The sequence below is a fragment of the Myotis yumanensis genome, unplaced genomic scaffold (genome assembly GCF_028538775.1).
Source record: "Myotis yumanensis isolate MYYU_CA2020_CCGP unplaced genomic scaffold, mMyoYum1.0.hap1 SCAF_3, whole genome shotgun sequence".
NCBI classification, from domain to species: domain Eukaryota; kingdom Metazoa; phylum Chordata; class Mammalia; order Chiroptera; family Vespertilionidae; genus Myotis; species Myotis yumanensis.
The window spans coordinates 168085249-168108723 of NW_027223754.1; the positions used below are offsets into that span (position 1 = coordinate 168085249).

At 35.4% G+C, this 23475-nt stretch overlaps 1 protein-coding gene across 4 annotated transcripts in view; it reads left to right on the plus strand.

The window, feature by feature from the left end:
- SCAF11 (SR-related CTD associated factor 11) overlaps positions 1–17909 on the plus strand; it is a 95555-nt gene extending 77646 nt beyond the window's left edge. For 2 of the 4 annotated variants that reach the window (XM_070410380.1, XM_070410382.1), the window contains 9 exons: positions 1615–1673; positions 1832–1941; positions 2889–2990; positions 7832–7938; positions 8609–11509; positions 12533–12879; positions 14141–14359; positions 14717–14836; positions 15091–17909. In XM_070410380.1, the coding sequence (XP_070266481.1) occupies positions 1615–1673; positions 1832–1941; positions 2889–2990; positions 7832–7938; positions 8609–11509; positions 12533–12879; positions 14141–14359; positions 14717–14836; positions 15091–15237 (4112 nt within the window). In that variant the 3' untranslated portion in view covers positions 15238–17909. The remainder of the gene's footprint in view (positions 1–1614; positions 1674–1831; positions 1942–2888; positions 2991–7831; positions 7939–8608; positions 11510–12532; positions 12880–14140; positions 14360–14716; positions 14837–15090) is intronic. The other 2 variants (XM_070410381.1, XM_070410383.1) reach the window with 2 other exon arrangements.
- The last annotated feature ends 5566 nt before the right edge of the window (positions 17910–23475 follow it).

Consider the following 23475-nt stretch of genomic DNA (forward strand, 5'->3'; position numbering starts at 1 on the left):
GAAACACATCTATAACAGAAAGCTGTCTGACTCAACACTTCTATTTTTCCTAATTCTAATTATAAAGTTTGAGGAGGAAAGAGAATACTTATTTGAAGATGGTGCCAGTGGTTAAATGGTAATTTATGATTGACAAGGGCTGATGGACCTAGTTCCTTCAGTCAGCTCTTACTTGTAGTGAGCTAACAGGACCTGTTTTTTAGGTCATAGCTGAAAAAGGATATATATGAAGAGCATTATTGATATTAACACATTGCGGACAGATAACGAGAATTCTCACTTCATATTACACAGTGTTTTACAAAGTATAGTTTAAAAAGATATTAGCTTGTAAGAACATGTAATAAATAACTTCAAAATGCAATGGGGATTTAATTTTAAAGCATGACTTTAACATTTATGTAAAAACATTTTTTGTACTCGTTCAATAGAAACTTATCTGGCCACTGGGTAAAGCTAGCAATAAAACTACTGGTCTGCAATGTGTTAAGTAATTCGAAATTATATATATATTTTAGAGGCCTAGTGCACAAATTCATGCACGGGTGGGCCGGCTGGAGAGAGGGGTTGCGGGAGGTTGGCTGGCCAGCCCCGCCCCCGATCGGGCTGGTTAGTCGGCCGCAGTGCCCGTCATAGTGACAGTTAGTTGGCTGCAGTGTGCGTCATAGGGACTGGTCATTCTGGTCGTTCCAGTCGTTCATCTCTCTCTCTCTCTCTCTCTCTCTCTCTCTCTCTATATATATATATATATATATACACACACACACATATATATATTTGTTGTTGTTGTTGTTACAGTGTGGTTTAAATTTTCATAGGGTGCCAGAAAATGTTGACTAGAATTCTAATGCTCATGCACTAAGATAGCAGTATTACATGCTTTACCAGTTTTCTCTAATGTGGTCCCTTAACATTTTTCATACATCTGTGGCTTAACAAGATAAGATAAAATTAGCATTTGGAAAATTTATGTAAATGCAACTATTTTTTGTTTTGTGTGTGTTTGTGTTTGTTAATCATTATCGAGGATATTTTTCTATTGATTTTTGAAGAGAGTGGAAGGGAGTGGGAAAGACAGAGAGAGAAACATTGATGTGAGAGAGACACATTAATTGGTTGCCTCTTGAACACTCCTGGACCAGGGCCAGGGATAAAGCCTGCAACTAAGGCACATACCCTTGACTGGAATCGAACCTGGGACCCATTACTCCATGGGCTAATGCTCTATCCACTGAGAAAACCTGCTAGGGCTTATTTTATTTTTTAAAATATATATTTATTGATTTCACAGAGGAAGGGAGAGGGAGAAAGCGATAAAAACATCAATGATGAGAGAGAACAAATGATCAGCTGCCTCCTGCACGCCCCACACCAGGGATTGAGCCTGCAACCTGGGCATATGTCCTGACCAGGAATGGAACCATGACCTCCTGATTCATAGGTTGACGTTCAACCACTAAACCACGCCAGCCAGGCCAGTACTATAATTTAAATGCAACTTTTCTACATATTTTAACTTCCTTTTGTCAATGTGTCAGTATCAGTACTGGTTTTACAACCGTTTAAAATAAACATTAAGACAAGGTAACCAAGCCTTTTTGTGTCTTTGTACAGGAAAAACTAAATACAGTGAAATGGGAGGAAAGAAAAATGCAACAATGAAGATAAAGAAGGTGTGTTGAAAAATCATTTTCTTAGATAACTTTATGGTTTTTAGTACATGACGCTAGTGCCTCCGGTATATAAAAGTCTTCAATACAACTTTTACCTACTATTTATATTATGGAGGTTTTTTGTTTGCTTTTTCACTAACCTGTTTTTACTTTTATAGCTTCGAAGATCAGATCAGTGTACAAGTCAGTCCTTCAGAAATTCTTCCTTCAATATGTTTTCTTCTACTAGTCACACTGGAGACACTTCTTTTACCTGTAGAGCTTACTGGTTAGTATTTTCTACTTTTAATTTATGCTTTTTTCTACTTGATGTTTTAGTTATAATTAACTTTTGGTAAAAATTTAAACTTAGGCTCAGCAAACATTATGAAAGCCCACCTTGATTTTTGCTTTTTTTCCTTTTGGAAAATAAACTAGTTTTAGCAAAGAGAAAACCTATCATTTTGTGACATTCTCTATTATGCAATGACTTGCCTATGCTAGTGAGCTTAGTTTTTATTAATAATAAATTATTCTACACAGGCGTTTTGTTGATAGAAAAAAGTAGGCTAGCAGTAAGCAGAGCCCTTTCAGAGTACATCCTTCTTTGAATCCATAGTGATAGGTGGAATTTGAAAACTAAGTTGGACTTTTAAAATCGCATAGAATTGGTTGAACTAACAAGACAGATTATGATTGTAGAATTCAATTTACGAGCTTGAATTACAAGAAAGCACTTACGTCTGAGTAGTCTTTGAAAAGCTGAACTATACCCTTTTTTTCGTTATGTTTTGTTATAGTAATTGTACCTTCTTTGATTTTCTTCTTTTGTCCTCTGCTTAGTTTCAGGTGGAAATTATTGCGCCTACAATTTCTGCTGGAACTGCTTGCTGTAGCTTTGGTTCATGGGATAGAAATAGTGTTAGGGTTTTTTCTCTATATAACGAGGATATTAGTCTGAATTGACTTTTTAAAAATTCTGTCACTTAAATAGAAATTCAAGCATTATTTTTATGAATCAGATAAACATAATTTTGTTTTGTAATATAAATATTTTACTAACTTTTAGGAATTAGTTCATTTTTAAAGTGTTTAAATAGAAAAATGTTCTTATCCTTATAAATGTGATTTATAATGCTAGGTATGAAAACAACTGCATATATATCATGAACCCAATTGTTACTCCAAACTTAAAATTTTTAGAATTCTGATGAAGATGTAAAATTTATCTTTTAGTACAGAATTTATAGAAGTCAATGAAATCAGTGCATTAATTAGACAGAAGAGACAGGAACTGGAATTGTCATGGTTTCCTGATACATTACCTGGAATTGGAAGGTAAAATAAAATTGTTACTGAAGTGTTTAATTGCTAACATGAATATAAGATATCATTAATACTTAACTACAGATGTATCTTATTTCGTGAGTATGTTTCTAAGAAAGTTTTCTGCAAATTATACTTTGGTGCTTCAGATGCCTAACAAAGATCGCTATTTAAAGAACCCCTTAAAGAACTTTTAATCTGTTTAATAAATATGGACATTTGATTCATTTAAAAGGGATAGTGCCTAAATAATAAGATTCATTATTAATAATGGCATTCATATCTGTCATTCTTCATCTATTCTTTTCCCCATTCCTATGTGCTGTTAGCTGAATTACTGCTTTTATCATGATATTTCCTCTCCAAAATGTTCTTTTTTTAAAAAATATATTTTATTGATTTTTTACAGAGAGGAGGGAGAGTTAGAAACATCAACAAGAGAGAAACATCGATCAGCTGCCTCCTGCACACCCCCTACTGGGGATGTGCCTGCAACCAAGGTACATACCCTTGGCCAGAATCGAACCTGGGACCCTTCAGTCCACAGTCTGACGCTCTATCCACTGAGCCATACTAGTTAGGGCCAAAATGTTCTTTTAAATAACTATTTGATCAAGCCCCCACTCTGCCCTGGCACTCATAACTTTCAATAATCTAGCCTTTTCTTAGTTTAAGTCCTAGCACATTGCTAGGTATATGATATATACTTAAATCAAGCTTGTACATAAAGATCAAGGTCATTTGTTGCCTATAACTTGAACTTCATTTCATGCTAGTAGCCTGGTGCATGAAATTCGTGCACATTAAAAGGGAATTAATTAGCAGAAATATTTTAATATTGCTATTTGCCCTTCCTCTACAATAGAAGTGTGAAAGATGAAAGGAAATTAGTAAAATGTATATGAAAATAATATATAAATTTATTAATAAATAGTAACAAAAGGATATAACAACAGAGGCATGATATAAAAACAACAAAAACATATGAAAACAACAAAAACATGATATAAAAACAACAAAAACATGATATAAAAATAACAGTGATGCAAACAATGACTGATAAAGTGATTAAACTTATTCTAATATCTCCCTGTATACCACATTAAGACTAAAAACACTTTCAGAGTGCTTGACTAATTTCCCTTGTGATGAAGTATTTAGAACTTTAACGTCACATGCTCTTCAAACTTGAGAGAAAGCAACATATAACTGACCATGTGCAAAAACGGGTTCAGGTAGGAATATTCCTACTCTGTCTAGAGTTTGTCCTTGTGATTTATTAATAGTCATCACAAATGCTGGCATCATGGGAAACTGTCATTGAATCAATTTAAATGGGAGACCAGTGTCAGATGGGGACAAATTCTTGGAATCAGAACAACCTCTCCCTCTGCAGATTCTGTTAATACTTCAGCTTCGATAATGTTAGGTCCTAATCTTTTGATAATAAAATCTGGTACCATTACAAAGACCCCATTTACTATTAATATTTCTCAATAGCATGATGATTGCACCCACTTTCAATTTTAATTTGACACGGCATTCCCAAAGGAGTAATACTATTAAGAAATTCGATGGGAAAATTTTCCTTTTCAGCATCATCTGTTGAATCAGTGAAATCATCACTCAAATACGTGTGAAAATCTCCATCGAGTATATCCAGAATTTCTTCATTTAATTTTTGAACATGCTCATTTTTTGGACAAAGAATTGCACGTTTAGATATATTTTTAATATTATCTATAGATACAGTATTTCCAAAGGTAGCTTCAATAATAGATCCATTACAAATCATTTCACAGGGGATTTCAATAATATCCATTCCTAAATGAAAACTGCTATCAAGTTTGCCATCTCCAAGTTTTACTAACCATCCACTATAAGCAGAATCCTCTGATCTTATTTGTTGTAAGAGACAACTTTCTGAAACATCCCCAAACATTGCAGTACTTTAAACTCGTTTGTACTATGACCGATCACATAGCATGCAGTACAATACTGAGACATTGTCGAAAATCTCCTCCAAGAAGGAGAACTGTCCCACAAAATACAACATTCAAATTTCTCTTAGTAATCTGTCTATGGCGTTTATAGCATGACTGGATGCCATGGTGCATTCATCAGTAATGAGAAGTTGGGCCTTTTTAATAGTTTTAGCAACTTCACTGTTTATATCAAGTCTAGAAATTGGAGTTTCATTTAATGGAATTGGTCATTTATATTGGAAATGAAAGGTTCTTCCACCAAGAAGTAAATTTGCAGCAATTCCTGTAGATGCTGTGGGTAAAACAGTACCACCACAACCTCTAATATAATGTATTAAAACTTTATACAGATATGCAGATGAATAGGATTCCTAGCTGACAGGCCCCTGACAGCAAGCTAGCCACCTGTCGATTCCGTAAGGAATGGGGCTTCCTCCTCCCTCCTGTCAGGGTTCGGGGTGCAGGTGAATGGGGTTTCTGGCTGGCAGGCCACTGACAGCAAGCTATCCAACAGCGGATTCTGTGAGGAATGGGGCTCCCTCTTCCCTACTGTCAGGGTCTGGTTTGAAGGCCGACCACGCCCCCTATTGGGCCAGACTCAGAATTCTACCATGCCGTGGCCTCCTCCTCAGCAACCCAGGACTGACTGCTGCTGGGCGCTCCTGGCGCTCCAAGTGTGGGTTCTTCCTCAGGCCTTGCGGGAAACAGCTTGGGGAGGGCACAGCCCTTGGCAGAGTGACCCAGGACTCAGTGGGTCTACGCTCCGAGGGCTGGTTCCTGCCTCAAACCTCGCCCATGCCGGAAACAGCTCCGGGAAACAGCTCGGGGAGGGCACAGCTGTGGCCAAGAAAACCCCTGCAAGACTGACTTCCTTCCGGTTGGTCGAGCCTCAGTAGTGACATTACACCCAGGATTTTTATATAAATAGATACCACTGTAATGTAGTTCTGCATAGGGTCCTTCACACTCTAGGACAAGCATGTCAAACTCAAAGGCTAACACAGGCCAAATAAACAAGGTTTAAGTTTATATATACTGCAAAAAACAAAAGCTTCAATTTTCATAGAAACGTAGGTTTTTTCAATAGAGACGTGCTGAATACAAAGGGCTGCAATAAATGAATAATTGTTAACATAAAATAATAGAAAATAATAGAACATTTTAATAAAAATCAATATTTTTTTGAACATTAACTTACCAGAAGCTGAATAACTGCACAAATTAATAAGCATAACGCAAATAAACCTATTTTTCTTGTTCTCCAAAAGCAAAATATTTCCTTTTGTGCATACCAAAGTCAATGCAAGACTGATGATGTGGCATTCAGCTGCTAAAATATTTGCTGCTAGTATTAGTGGAGAGAAATGATGTGCCAGTGCATAACGCACGTAAGGGAAATGAATGCAACGCGATTACAGTAATCGGTTATTCGAGAACTTTGCAGTTTGTTATTAATTATGTATATAACAGGATATTGTAAAAGTTAAGTTACAAAATTTTTATTAAAACGTTTCTTACATACCGTTATATTGGCTGGGTCGCAAAAATATTCATTGTGGGCTGCATGCAGCCCTCTGGTTGCGAGTTTGACATGCTTGCTCTAGGAATAATGCAACACAAATAGGAGTAAAATTTGGAAGCCCAGATGAAACTTTTTCTTAGTTATATATTTCTGTACATATACACGTTGTATTTTTTTTTCAAGCTTCTCCTCCTACTCCAGAATCTCAAGTTATATTGGATAAAATAGTCTTGTTAGGAGACTTGAAGTGATGAGCAAATATGAATCAGAAAAGAAGAAGCTAACAGTGGATTGAGTTTGGATGCAGAAACTTCAGGGTCTTAGCAGGTCCTTGGGGACACAGGGAACATTGAAGAGTCATCATCTTTAAATGGAGGAATTTAAAAATATAATATAGCAACAGAAGCCAGGTTTTTCAAAAAGTGACATATTTTGATGCTTGGGGTCTTGAAATATGTTGTAAAACAAAGACATCTAACAAAAACTGATATCATCTATGAAATACTTCAGAATTCAAATAATAGTTCTGTTTCCAGTATTTTAATTTGTTTTTGTTTCTTTTAATTGATTTCAGAGAGGAAAGAAGGGAAGAGAGATAGAAACATCAATGATGAGAAAGAATCATTGATAGGCTGCCTCCTGCACTCCCCCAATTGGGGATTGAGACCACAACCCGGGCATGTGCCCTGACCGGGAATCAAACCATGACCTCCTGGTTCATAGGTTGATGCTCACCCACTGAGCCATGCTGGCCAGGCCAATATTTATAATTTTTATTAACTCATGGACTGATTTCCCTTTGACCCTGCTAATTTCTTTAAAACCTTGATTTGATTAATTCAACAAAATTGTCTCTTCCATTGCCTGGAAAGGGAATGGGGTGCAAGGGGCATGAGGTGCTTTCTGGAGTGGTGAAAATTATTATTATTTTTATTGGGGTTGTGGTTACACAGATATATATATAGTGATCAAAAGTCATCAAACTGTATCCTTAAAATCTTTGCATTTTATTATTCAAGTGACTTTTTTTAGAATAGCAAAAAATGAATAACAGCTAGGAATCTTGATAAAATATTATTTAAAAGAGAAACAACTATTTTATATTTACCTAGATCTCCATTTACCATAAATTTATCTGAAAAACATGCACTTAAAGGTTTTTTTCTTTGCAGCCAATTGCCATCCTTGAACAATGAGTAATTTTGAATTTACATTTTTAACTATTTGGGCAAAAAATAATTAAAGTACCCTGTGTTTTCATATTGCAAACCTGATTTGGAAAGTTGCTGGTTTAATTTTTTAAACCTTTTAAACAAAAATGTTTTTATTTTGTTTCGAATTTGCAGAATTGGTTTTATACCCTGGAATATTGAAACAGAAGTCCTTCCTCTCATCCCTTCTGTGTTGCCGAGAACTATTTTTCCAACAAGTACCATATCTTTACAGAATTTTGGTAAAGTTTGTGAAGTTCTTTTCTACTTTTAAAAAAATATGAGCTTCTTTCAATCTCATAAACAGTGTGTTGATGACTTAGAAAAACTGTTAAATAAGGTTTAAATAGTAAGTCTAAATATTTTTGTAAATATTTGGTCAGTGACTTGACTTTAAAATTGTTCAAACCAGAAATCCCTTTTACTTTAAGAAATTACAAGTTAATGTTTTGGAGGACTGATTTGAAGTCTCCCTTCTATTTAGGGCTTCAGTGTCCAAACCATAGATCTTTAGAAGTAGCATCTCATATCCCGTTAATTATGAACAAAGAATTTGAGTCTGTATTTGTGACAACTTGTTTTCTATTGCATTTTGCCAAGGTAATACCAATTCATAAAGCAAATGGCAGTTATCAGACCAAACGTATTTTCTTTTGTGTTTTTTCTCCCTATAAAATTGCCTACATGGATTCAAATCTTGTGAGAACATATTTCAGTAGCATTAAAAGAAGCTGATAAATATCTGATATTACTCAGATATTAATAGCTATACATTTATTCATAATTTGATTCATAAGTATATTTTGTTTCACTCTGTTGTAGATGTGTATTTTATGCTAAAATAAGCTGAAGCTAAACTATTCTCATTTATTGAAACATATACTTACTTTTTACTCTTTAAAAAAATATTAGGTACTTCTTGCAAGGGATATGCATTAGCACATACTCAAGAAGGAGAAGAGAAGAAGCAAACTTCTGGTACATCAAACACCAGAGGATCAAGACGAAAATCTGCAGCAGCAACTCCTACAAGGAGATCTACACGTAACACAAGAGCTGAAACAGTCACTCATTCTCAGAGATCCCCGGCATCAAATAATTCTGGGTGTGATGCCCCAGATAACAATAATCCATCTCTAAGTGTTTCTTCTTCAGCTGAGTCAGAAAAGCAAACAAGACAGGCCCCCAAACGGAAGTCTGTAAGAAGAGGAAGGAAACCACCTTTACTGAAAAAGAAACTTCGAAACTCTGTACCTCCTTCTGAAAAAGCATCTTCCAGTGATTCAGTAGATGAAGAAACAGCAGAATCTGACACACCACCTGTGTTAGAGAAAGAGCACCTATCAGATGAAGAAAGTAGAAACACTTGTACTGTGCAGACAAATGTAGAAAATAAGTCTGCTAATGGCTTGAAAAGTTGCAGTGAGCAAATAGAAGAAAGTGAGGAACATACTGAAAACCATGACACAGAGGAAAAAGTAGAATCTTCATATTCTGAGTCTTGTATCCAAGATCCTCCTGTTCTAGTTGGAGAGGAGGAGGACGTTCAGAAAGTTGAGAATACGGGTATTGAGGAAGCTCAAAAAGTTGAGAATGCAGGTATTGAGGAAGTTCAAAAAGTTGAGAATACAGGTATTGAAGTTCAAAAAGTTGAGAATACAGGTATTGAGGAAGTTCAAAAAGTTGAGAATACAGGTATTGAGGAAGTTCAAAAAATTGAGAATACAGATAATGAGTCTAATGTTTTTTGCTTAGAAAGTGATATTTCTAAAACTATTTCTGAAGAAGGAGGTGATGCATTAGAAAATGAAGACCAAATATCTTTACCTTCAGAATCAGAAGTAAAAGCAGATATATGTACAGATTATCCTCCAAATGATTCTCTTACATGTTCAGCATCTGAAATTGAAGTACACCAACCTGTACCAAGCCTAGATGAGTTATCTGAGAATGCAGAGATAGTTATGGTTAATGAAGAAAAAGTTACAGATGTTAATGATCAAGAGGTTATAGAGAGTCCTACAGTAGAAATTATTGATCATAATGATTTAACAGTAGAAGCAGAACAGCTTGTAGACAGCCCAAAATTAGAATCTTCTGAGGGTGGAATTATACAAACAGTGGACAAAACCTCTATTGAGATCTCAGAGATTCAGTTGCCTGGGCATGTTGAAACTGGAGATACAGAAGTAATGTGTGATACTTCAGGGAATGAAAATTTCAATAGTATTCAAGACTCTGAAAGTAATTTAATAAAAAATAATCTTAACACCAAATTAGACACATCTTTAGAAGAAAAGGCTGAGTCTCTGGTTGAACAACCCAGATCTACAGAATTGCCTAACACACACATTGAACAGATTCAGAAACATTTTAGTGAAGACAATAATGAAATGATACCCATGGAATGTGATTCATATTGCAGTGATCAGAATGAGTCTGGAATTGAACTGTCTGTAAATACTGATGCTAAACAACTGAACAAAAATTCTGCAGAGCACAGTTCTCAAAATAATATGCCATTTTCTGATCCTGTAAGTGAAAAAGTTGAAACTGTATCTCAGCCATTTGAAAACCCAGTAGATATGATAGATAAAGCCAAAAAGCCTCGTACTCGAAGATCTAGATTTCATTCCCCATCTACAACTTGGTCTCCCAACAAAGACACTGCACGGGAAAAGAAGCGGTCTCAGTCTCCATCTCCCAAAAGAGAAACTGGGAAAGAAAGCAGGAAGTCTCAGTCACCATCTCCCAAAAAAGAACCATCAAGAGGACGGAGAAAATCTCGTTCCCAGTCCCCAAAACAGGATATTGCAAGAGAAAGAAGGCAGTCACAATCTCGATCTCCAAAAAGAGACGGCACAAGGGAAGGCAAAAGATCAGAGTCACTCTCCCCAAAGAGAGACACTTCTAGAGAGAACAGAAGATCTCAGTCAAGAGTGAAAGATTCCTCCCCAACAGAAAAATCCAGGTCCCGGAGCAGAGAAAGAGAAAGTGATAGAGATGGGCCTAGGAGAGAGAGAGAAAGAGAGAGAGAAAGGAGAACCAGAAGGTGGTCTAGGTCCAGATCTCGTTCAAGGTCACCATCAAGATCTAGAACAAAAAGTAAGAGTTCATCATTTGGTAGAAATGACAGAGATAGCTACTCTCCTCGGTGGAAGGAAAGATGGGCAAGTGATGGTTGGAGATGTCCACGAGGAAATGATCGGTACAGAAAGAACGACATAGAAAAACAGAATGAAAATACAAGAAAAGAAAAAAATGACATCAGTCCAGATGCTGATGATCCAAATTCTGCTGACAAACATAGAAATGACTGTTCCAGTTGGGTAACAGAAACAATAAATTCTGGACCTGATCCAAGGACCAGACATCCAGAAAAGTTAAAAGATTCCCCTTGGGAAGAAAATAGAAATGAAAATTCAGGGAATGCTTGGAATAAAAACTTTGGTTCAGGTTGGATGTCTAACCGTGGTAGAGGTAACCGGGGCAGAGGCACTTACAGAGGTAATTTTGTCTATTCAGATCAAAATGAAAATCGGTGGCAAAACCGAAAACCCCTCTCAGGGAATTCAAATGGTTCAGGGAATGAGTCTTTCAAGTTTGTGGAACAGCAACACTATAAGCGGAAAAGTGAGCAAGAGTTCTCATTTGATACACCAGCAGATAGGTCCGGGTGGACATCTGCATCTAGTTGGGCTGTGAGAAAGACTCTTCCAGCAGATGTGCAAAACTATTATTCACGACGAGGGAGGAATTCCTCAGGCTCACAATCTGGATGGATGAGACAGGAAGAGGAAACACCTGAACAGGGTAATGTATTCTGTTTATTAACACTTTTATTTGAGAAAAGAGACTATAAGTTTAATGCCTTATTCATTTGAATTGAAATGATCTGTCTTATAGTTTTACTAGAGGCCCGGTACATGAAATTTGTGCATTCGGGGTGGGGGCTCCTTCGGCCTGGCCTTCGCCCTCTCGCAGTCCAGGAGCCCTCCCGCCACCGCTGCGCTCGCCAGCTATGAGCCCGGCTCAGGGCTTCTGGCTGAGCAGTGCTCCCCCTGTGGGAGCGCACTGACAACTAAGGGGCAGCTCCTGCATTGAGCGTCTGCCCCCTGGTGGTCAGTGCACATCATAGTGACCGGTCGTTCCACCATTTGGTCAATTTGCATATTAGCCTTTTATTATATAGGATAATGTTAATTGAATCCCAATTGTTTACAGGTCACTTTATATTTTAAATAAATATATACACATTAGTATTTATTTTCTTCTTTCATTCTACCCCTACCTGAAACTTTGCAAAAACTTTAATATTTTAAGTATAATTTACTACAATAGAAAAATTTGGGATGTTTCTATGCAGGATTTAACTTCTATTTATTTTACTTCAGATGTGTACACTTGAATTATTTTGATCATTGTTCTCATATAAATCACTCTTCTAATAAAGATTTATCTTTCTTGGCTTTTTTTGTTAACAATGTGAGAAAAAAGTTGTTGAAGATTAAAAATTGATTAACTTTTCTTCTAATTTAGTAACCAAAATGAATTTGTATTTATTTCCTTAGTAAGTTTCTTGAGCTACTTATTCTTTGCTCATATTGATGGATGTTATCATGTAACTCTATTCTTAAAAATTATTTTAGTTGCATGTTTTCTTTTAGAAAATTAGCCCACATTATTTAGAAATGACAAGCTTAAGCCAAATAATTGGAGATTGGTTTAGATGTTCTAAATCTGTTCGTTGCTATTTAATTTTACTATAACCATCAGTTCTTTGCTTCTCTAAAGAAATTTGTAACATATTTTTCACAAGCCTTTTTCTTTTGATAGATTCTAACCTAAAAGACCAAACAAACCAACAAGGTGATGTTTCTCAGCTACCTATAAATATGATGCAACCACAAATGAATGTAATGCAGCAACAAATGAATGCACAGCACCAGCCTATGAATATCTTCCCATATCCAATGGGTGTTCATGCTCCTTTGATGAACATCCAACGCAATCCATTTACTATTCATCCTCAGCTACCCTTGCATCTGCACACAGGAGTACCTCTCATGCAGGTAGCTGCTCCTACCAGTGTATCTCAGGGACTACCACCACCCCCACCCCCTCCCCCACCATCCCAACAAGTCAACTACATTGCTTCACAGCCAGATGGAAAGCAATTGCAGGTATGTTTTTAGCAACTCAAGTTTAATCAACATAGCCATTGTAAACATTTAGCGATTAGGGACAGATATTCAAGAAAGTGCTTCCTGTCATCCAAAACAATTATTTATTTGATTAGGTTTATGCAGCGATTTTCAACCTTTTTGATCTCATGGCACATGTGAACGAATTACTAAAATTTTGCGGCACAACAAAAAATACATATTTTGCTGATCTCACAAAAACAATAGGTGTAAAGTTTTTTCATTGACACTGGACAGCTGTTGTTGTGTTAGCTGTTATTTTTTTATTTGACAATCTAAGGTCAGTGTCCCTGATTAAATCATCAGGTATTGCATGTTTTAAAAATTCTTGTGGTACACTGGTTGAAAATTGCTGGGTTTATGGTAAATCTTCATAACCCCCCTTTCACAGTTCTTCTCCTAAATCTCCCTCCCCACAAGTAAGAAACTGAATTAAATACTTATTACCAAGTCTACAATATACTGTTATTAAATTCCAAACGGGTTTTTTCACATTAAGAGGACCAGGTAATAATGAGCCAAACTAGAATTGTCTTGGGTGCTTTAAATTTTTCCCTAATTTATTGGACTTGTTAGGAGTGGGAACTTGTGATAAAGTACTGTTAGTGAAGCTTGTATTGTCTTGTTTGGTCAGACGCCAGTGAAAGCTATTCATTAGCTACTACTGTCTCATTTTCACAGATTACCATGCTGAAAAGAATGAGGTGCCTCTGAGGCATACAGATCATTTGAATAATTTGTAAACATTGTGTTGCTTATAGTTTTATGTCTACATTTCATAAATTCTAGAATCCTGATAGCAAGATATAGTTGGAAGAACAAGGGAATGGGATTCCAGAATATGGGATATTAAATCTTTTTCTGCTATCTACTCACTGCAAGCCATCTGACTTCACTGCCTCATTTCCTCTGATCTTTAAAGGGGGGCACTTCAGTTAATTTCCATAAAGAACCTTGCAGGAAAGATACTATTCTTTAAATGCTCTTCTTGTTTTTAGTGTTGGTGTCAGAACATTACAATAAACATGCATAATTTAAAAGTCATGTTGACATCTTCAACTAGGGCTCTGTTTTTAAGAATGTTACTCATTTTTCTCCATAAAAGACCTGAAATATGAATTTCTCTTAAGTACAAAGATTGAATTGCTTTGAATTTTTAAAATGTTATTTCTAATATGTAACTAAGAGATTTCTATTGAGTACAAGTAATTCATTAATTGATGATAACTCTTTAAAACAGGGTATTCCTGGTGCTTCTCATGTAACTAATAACATGAGTACACCAGTCTTGCCTGCTCCGACAGCAGCCCCAGCAAATACGGAAACAGTTCAGGGACCAAGTTCTGGTAATGCTTCGTCATCAAGTCACAGCAAAGCCTCTAATGCTGCTGTAAAATTGGCAGAAAGCAAAGTAAGTGTTACAGTGGAAGCCAGCGCAGATAGCTCGAAGACAGACAAGGCAAGTTCAAGGTTGAGAGCAACCTACATAATTTTGTTTCTGATAAAGTTGAAAAAAATCACAGCTTTCTATTGTATAAGTGGTAAAGGGAATTTATTGATAGTCTTAAATTCAAATATTATTTGAAGGGTCCTATCTAGATATGTTGATGCCCAATGAGTTGCTAGTAATATTTCATAATTATTTTTAGAAATGTTTGATATGTATGTTAGTAAATAAATTTTGTGTTTACAACATTCATATTTGAAGAGCTCCTTCTAATGCAAATGTACAGTGCTTTTAATTTTATATTTTTAAATAAAGTTTTTGGAAGTATTTAATTGGGCAAATAATAATTATACGTTTTCTTCTTATTAGAAATTGCAAATTCAAGAGAAAGCAGCACAGGAGGTAAAACTGGCCATTAAGCCCTTTTACCAAAATAAAGATATCACCAAGGAAGAATATAAAGAGATTGTACGAAAAGCAGTAGATAAAGTAAGTTTTAGCTTTAGTGTAGTTCTGTATGTATTGTTTTGAAACATCTCTATTTTAATAATGGGATGCTTAAGTCTAATTAAAATAATAAGAGCTACCTTCTTCTAATTCTTGTCTGCTTTTTTAACTTTTGAATAAGTTCATATAAGATATGAAGAAACATGGGAAAATGTCTGGTTTGGGGTTGTTTTTCACAAAGCTGTCCATTTTATTCCTTTTAACTATGAAAAAAAATTTCCCTCATTTTTTCATAGGTTTGTCATAGTAAGAGTGGAGAAGTCAATTCTACTAAAGTGGCAAATTTGGTTAAAGCCTATGTAGACAAATACAAATATTCACGGAAAGGAAGCCAAAAGAAAACTCTGGAAGAACCTGTGTCTACTGAAAAAAACATAGGCTGAAATGGAGAGCACTATAAGGACACTGTCAAGATATCTGCAAAGTGCAATTTCAACATATACCTTTAACTGAAAATCATACCTAACTGTGATTGAAATTTGGTTTTGATAAAATTATTTTTTTTAACGTAGGATATGTTTTGTTCAAAATAAATAATAGTTCTGCACTGTAACTTCTATATCCTTTCCTCCCCCACCCCCAAAAAGAGCAAATTCAAGGGAAACTAAAGGGGTTAAGGAATGCATTACTACTAGGACTGTTGCAGTGTGGATGTGGAAGATGTACATACAGCTTTTTTATTTCAACAATGGAGTGCACAAATTAGAAATTTCTAAGTGCACTGGTTTTGGAAGAGATATATATATATATATATATATATATATATATATATATATATATATATAATACCTTTATTCTGTCAGGCTAAAAATAAAGTATGATCTATATGATTTTCCCCTCTAATTATAGAAAGTTAAGTAATGTATTACCATGAAAAATATTTCTAATAAGAGAACATACCAATTGCAGGATTCCTAATCTGTATTTTTAAAAGCACACATCTGAATAAATTGCTTTGCTAGAAAACAAGTGATTACATGAATAAAACTCAGTGTTCAAAACTTTGGAACACTGTTGACCATTGTATCACCAAATAAAGGGTATGCTGCTTGTTTTTCTTTGTGCCTTTTTTTCCCCCCCAGTTGAGATGAAGCTAGATTTACATTTGCTAGATTTACAGCTTTGGCAGTCTAAATTCTTTGTTGAATTTAGAAGATCAATGTGGAAAAGAGCGTTGACTTTGTGAAAATTGTTTTTTCATAATATTTCCTATCAGAGATGATAAATTATCTGTGCCAACCAGAGGACTGCAGTAAGTGGTGGCCACGATCCTCTCTTTCTTGGGACTACAGTAGAATTGTGAGACTCACTTCAGTGGCTTTCCGGTTGTTGTTCATTTGTCCAATCATCATGAAATTCTTTTCACACTTGAGATATCCAAATGTTTGGATATGTTTTACAATGAATGAAGTGTTAATTTGATGGCCATTAAGCATGTTGTAAAAATCTAGACATTCAAATCTGTGTTTTCAAAAGGGAGAGGAATTAAATAATGGAGTTTGGGTTAGGCCTTCAGGGACTAGGGATTTGGTTGTTTTTTTTAAGTATTAGAATATGTTAATTTTTATAAAAGGTAAGTTAAAAGTATTAATAGTACCATTATTTTAATTGGCATTTTGGAAGAAAACAAGAGTTGTCTCCATGATAATCTGTGTTTAATTCTAGTAACAATTTTCAGTAGATACCAAATAACTGGAAAGCTATTCAGACAAAGATAGATATATGGCTCAATGAAACAGGCTGACCCTTTTACTAGCTAAACTAGCAAGAGCAATACTCTGTGGGACTGTGCTTTTCTGAAATAAAGATTGTGTTTCTCAATTTTATGTGCATAATACTTTCCTGGTGCTAGCTTTGATAGGCAAAATATTTTGAAATGATGGCCCCAATAGTGATTGTGCTAGTTCATAATCTTTAATAGATTATGAGTATAATCCCCAAAAGTATTAGAAATATTTCCAAGCAGCTTTTGATCCTTATTCTGCATTTTTGGGCATTTGTAATATGGTATTCTACTGATTTATATATATTTTTAATTAAAGTTTGTGTTTAGATTATGGGAAAGTGTAGAAGTATATTTCTTCTAATAAAATATTAAGACAGTATTTTAAATATCAATGCACACATCCTCACTTGTTTCGGTTTTGAGCTCTAGAAACAACTGTGTTAACTTTAAATCTATTTTGAGTTAAAGCTGGTTCACACTTTGAAAATTTTGTAGCAAATTGCCTAAGCCAATTAATCACACAATGCCTACTTTTCCTTTGTTTTTTTTCAGTGACTTTTGGTGACATTTTAAAATTTGCTTTACTATTTATCCTTTGGAAACATGTTTAAAATAAATTTTAAAGAAAAACTAGGTGGTGTGATCAAATCTCAGATGTTTGGCAGTACTGTCATGAATTATTTCCACCTTTCCTGAAAATAAGGTGTAATCCATATCTGGTTGGCGTACTGGTTAGAACGCATTTAGAATAGCTAATGAAGAATGCTACTGCATTAGAATTCAAACTTTTACAAATTCGAAATATTTGAGAACGTATTAGAAAGTGCATGCTTTATGTTAAAAAATACATTGCTTTAACATTCCCCATTCTTGGTTTTTCAGAAATTTACATTAATTTTGCATGTGTGCAAACTTAAAAAATATTTTGTGGTGTTACAGATTTTTCTTATTTATGAAGATTCAGTATTAACTTGACCTTTGAAACCTTGTCCCTTTAACTTACTAGTCACATTGACCAATGTTTTAAGAGGTAGGGATGTCTAGAATTTTGAGACTGAAGGTAGTTATTATTTGAACATTCCAAAAGTTTTGTGATTTTTTTTTCCTGGTAATTACCACATTTTCTTCATCACCTTCCTTTAAATGACCACAGTATGTACTGCTTGAATGTTCCATCAAAAGGTGTAGTTTCGGGAGCACAGGGGTGGTTGCCCATGGTCCATGACACATTGTTTGTAGTGTGAGGGTGGAGTGCTGTCTACTGAAACAATGCTCTTAAACAGATATGTAGTATGTAATATTTTCTAATAAATTCTTTTGATAAACAAAGTAGTGTCTTTAACATTTTATTAACATTCCTGGGAAATGGATTTTTATCTCATAACTCTTTCCAAACATTTGTTGAAGTATTTCTTGGATTTGCACCAAAGTAACTAGCATCATAGTTACTTTAATGTCCAAGTTGTAAAGCAAGACTCGAGTTAACTACAAGCATCTGTTTTAACAGCATTTTTCCTAATTTCATAATCATTACAGGAAATTAGAAACACTTTAGTAAATAAAAAAATCCAGAAAGACAGAAGAAACGGAATAGCAAAAGGAGAAAAATTGCCTGTGATTGTACCATTTAAAGGTAACAACTATTAACACTGATCAAATTGCACATAATTGTTGTAAGTCCTCCTTTTCACTTAAAGATGTATTGAAAAGTTGTTTTAATAAAAATTGTAGAGTGTGATTTTTAATGGCTATATAGTGTTATATGGATATTAGAGGACTGGTGCATGAAATGTGTGCACGGGTAGGGTCCCTAGGCCAGGCCAGTCTGGGCCTTACGTTTTGTGCTGACCCCTGGTGGTCAGCACAAGTCATAGTAAGCGATAGAACTCCCGGTCAAGCTCCTGCGGGGCCACTTTGCATATTAGCCATATGTATATGAACTTTCTAAGGAATATATATATATTCCTTAAACAGCCTCTGTTAGATATTGTATTTACTAATATAATTAAATTAGTAAAATATAAATTGTACCAATATAAATAAGACTGATACAAACATCTGACTATATAAATTGTACCCATTTCAGATTGTTTTCTGGGGATTAACTCCTAGAAGTAGGATACCTTGGTCAATCAGTTTTTATTTTCCCATAAATTTTAAGATGTAATTATATACATACACTTAATATATAATTTTTAAAAGTTCAGTTATAGTTAGTATAAAACTCCATTTTCCTAAGCTGGTTTTTCTATCCAGAGAGAACCATCAGAAAGATATTTTTCTTTATGTTTCCATACTCTTCAGCACATTTACAAAAATACTTTTTGAGGTTCCGGGATAATCAGTTACCCCAGCGCATAAATTATATTCTGTAAACTGTTCTACATCTCTTGTCCCCTTAAGAAATTGAAGATAGCCCTAGCTGGTTTGGCTCAGTGGGTAAGAGTGTTGGTCCTGTGGACCAAAGGGTCTGGGTTCAATTCTGGTCAAGGTCACATACCTTGGATGCAGGCTCCTCCCAGGCCCTGGTCAGAACTCATGCAGGAGGCAACCAATTAATGTTTCTCTCCCATCGATATTTCTGTTTTTCCCTCTCTCTTCCACTCTCTAAAAAAAAAAAAAAAAAAAAAAATTGAAGATGTAGTCTGTCACCCATGTCTATTTTATAATGGTTCTATTGTTCTTTGGTTGATGAGTAACTTTTGGCTATTAGAAACAATGTTAATGAACATCCTTTTTGTCTATGAGGTTACATTGAATTTCAGGATATTCACATTTTAATTTGGATCGATGTTGTCAAATTGCTCTCTAAAAGGAGTATACTAATTTATTGTTCCACCACAGTTCCTGAGCTTCATAAAGGGGACATATGTAATAATTTCAACAGATTTTTTTTTTTTTAATCTTGAAAATGTTGAGGAAAAGTCTGGCCAAAGAGTCAGCTAACAGTTCAAACTATACAGTAGCATGGATAGTAGTTGACTGGAAACTGGTTTCAAGTTAGCATAATCTTCTGCCTAAGAAATGTTCCTTCTTTAAGGGAATTCCCAGAAAGTTTTGTTGGCTCTAAAAAGTGGAGTGGTGTCAAATTAATAAATGAAATACGTGGAAAATAAACCTGAGGAATTATGGAAAACTTTAGAAAGATAACAAAATGCACTGGAAGAGAATACTTAATGGAACTAGTGAAGCAAATACAAAAATAATGATTGGCACCCAAAATTGGTGTCTTGTATGTACTAGCAACCTGACACCCCATAGAAAGAATTCTAGTTTTTCTCTATAATTGGGCTGTGTGTGTGCTGGTGAAATGGCTCCACTTAACTTGGCATATGACCTTAGTCAAGGTACTTACTATTCTAAACCCTCCATATCTCACTTATAAAACAACTATTACATTGGATTGTTAAGACTGATATGATACATGTAAAAGGCTTAACACAGTGACTGGCAGAGGGAAGTGCTTAGCAAATGTTAGTGACCAGCATAAAGCGTGGAAACCACTTAAATGTTCATCAATAAGGGGTCTAGTTAAATAGATCATGGTACACCCATAAAATGGAGCTCTTCATACCAATATGGAAAAATCTTAAGATTTTCCGTTTTTAAAAAAAGTACAGCAGTGTTAATGGTATGAAATACTTTGTGTAAAAATGAGAAAAATCCTAATTGCTTGTATGTAATCAATACCAGAGATGTACTGCAGAGATACGATCAGTGGTTATCTGGCAGTGGGGTGGGATCCAGCAGGTGGGAGAGGGTTTGGAGGGGGACTTCTCATTGACTGTCTCTTGAACTTTTAAAAAGTTTATTGATTTCAGAGACGGAGGGAGGGAGAAACATCAATGATTAGGATCATTGATTGGCTACTTCCTGCATGCACCCCACTGAGGATCAAGTCTGCAACCTGGGCATGTGCCCTAATCGGGTTTCGAACTCTGTGACCTCCTGGTTCATAGGTCGATGCTCAACCACTGAGCAATACCCGCCAGGCCCTCTTGAACATTTTGATTATTGATTTGCATGGTTGTTATCACCTACTCACAAAGGATACTTTAAAACAGTGGTTCCCAACCTTTTTTTTGGCCATGCCCCACCTAAGCATCTCTAAAATTCTGATGCTCACTCCTGTGACATATAGTTCTTATTATTCAAAAAGTGAACTCCTATTCACATGGAGGAAGCCTAAAAGGCCATTAACTTGGTCTAAATAAGCTTCCAAAGAATATAGCATCCATGAAAGAGAAAAATAAAAGAACAAAAGGACAGTTGAAGTACTGAGGAAGAATACTAGGAAGTGATATGAAAAAATAGCAAAGTTTCAAAACATAATAGAGAACCGAAATGCATAAATGTCACAATATATATTTATATACTGTATATGAGGCCCCTAGAATCATAAGTGCAAAAAATTCAGTTATTAATTCATTCTCAAATTGCCCCCCTTAAAAATCAAATCGTCCCCCTTTGAAGCTTGGGCCCCACGTTGGGAACCACTGCTTTAAAAACTTCATTTCAGACTGAAATCCACAGGAACCAGGACTTAATGGCAGGTTTTTCTCTTAATATTTAAGTACAGTAGGTTCTCAAGTAATGTTTTGAGATGCCGTAGGAACTTGTTTTTATTAGCTTGTGGTAAACTGGTTTCGGTATACACATCGTTTCACCCCAGTTCCAAGAACCCATTGAGAACATTGAGGACTTAACTGTAGTCTTAGAGCAGTGGTTCTCAACTTCCTAATGCCGAGACCCTTTAATACAGTTCCTCGTGTTGTGGTGACCCCCAACCATAAAATTATTTTCGTTGCTACTTCATAACTGTAATTTTGCTACTGTTATGAATTGTAATGTAAAAATCTGATATGCAGGATGTATTTTCATTGTTACAAACTGAACATAATTAAAGCATAGTGATTAATCACAAAAACAATATGTAATTATATATGTGTTTTCCGATGGTCTTAGGCAACCCCTGTGAAAGGGTCGTTCGACCCCCAAAGGGGTTGCGACCCACAGGTTGAGAACCGCTGTCTTAGAGGAACCGAGTCTGCTCACCTACCTATGTGACAATGTGCCTCAGCCTTTCTAAGTTACGCATAGTGCAATCCTGTAACTAATTTTTAACAATAGAAGCATTTGCTCCTTTTCTTATGAAATGAGGATTCACAAATGCAACTAGTTTTGCAAATATCAAGGTAGTAGAAAAAGCCATGGCTGTAATGTAACTAGCAAGTTAGTACTGTCTTCATTTGTTTTGCTGCCTTAAGAGAAAGTCGTTAAAACTCTGAATATCTGACTGCATTATGTACTATGAAGAGTTTAATATGAGAGTGATTGATAAGCCAAATTTTCCTTGGATAAACACTGGATTTTTTTCTCTTTTAAATACTATTTGATCAAAATGATCCCAGCATCAAGCGCCAGGTGCCCATGTGGTTAATGCCATAGCTGTGCTCCTGCTGCTTCACCGCTTCCGTTTTGTGGAAAAAGTCTCACCATGCTTCCTTGGTGTCTAATACTCAATCACAGTGATCAAGATCACAACAGAAGTCACTTATCCAAAACATTCTCATTTTAAAAATCATTTTTATTGTCATTTTATGGTTAAAAAAACATACATGGCATGACTATAAAGTAATGAGACAAGTTTCCATGTGTGGCTTGAACTACTGAGTCTCATTAGTATATAGTCACATCCTATCTCGAACTTGGAAGAAAAATATGCCTTGGCTATATGATTATCAATTTTGTTACTTAAAATTTATTGAGTGCCAACAGAGCACTAGGCACGTATATAACACAGAATTGTACAGTCTCTAAATTGTAGACTATATAATTTACATAGATTTCTTAAAGATAACATTAAAGCATGTATTTACAGAACTTTAGACAAAAATAACAATACTGGAAATCAGCAAGTTTCTGTCTAGCGAGGAGCACCTTTTCATGAATGAGAGGGTTACGCAGAACTTGTGCGTGAGCACTTTAATTCCATTACCCAGCAAGTCCATGTTATTTCATTATATAGTTATATAAAGCTATAAGAAGAAAAGCCTAAGTGGAAAGCCATAATTGGTTTCATTAGGTCAAATACATATTTAGAAAATTCTCTGCTGAGACCAATGCTTCAAGGAGACTATAGACGTATTTACATATTATAGCACAAAAGCTAGAACTATGGCATGCGATTCCAATAAGGTGGAAGAATGGTGAATACGAAAATCATTTTTCTAAACCTGGTTTCTTTTCTATTTATTTACCATAGCAGTCTTAATTTGCAAAGAAACGTACCTTTAAAACAAATGATGTTACACAAAATTATTGATGTTACACAAAATTATGTTAGAAAAATTCATGAGATTTTTAGGTAAATACAATGAATAGAAAATTCTCCAACTGACATCCACCATTGGTAGCCTTGTAAGTTTTGGGGGCTTGAGAGTGATTGTAGTGTTAACCACAGCATCTCCGGTGTGTCTATAGGCAGCCCTAATATTGGGAGGTGAGCCAAGAATAAACCCCACAACCCTAGGCAATAATCGTGACCAATGTTGGAGGAAAAGTTTCCTAAGCAGTCATTAATACATGGCATAGTGCCAGGGAGCCCTCTTTAGGGAGAAATGAGATTCTCCTTTGCTAATAGTTGAATCAAAATAGTGAAGAAAATTTTTTAGATCCAAACTAAGGCCCTTTTACTCTCAGAAGCTGCTCCCAAATTCAAGTTGAGTGCTTGGATGCACTGTGGTTCTGAATGATTTGTCAAAGAAACAGTGTCAAACAATAATCCGGGTTTGCCTTGCAGTCTAATGGAAAATAAATACTCTGAATCTCCTGCCTATCTCCTGCACTCTCTCAGTAAAGGAACTCTCTTAGCTATTCTCTGTTCAATGTATTA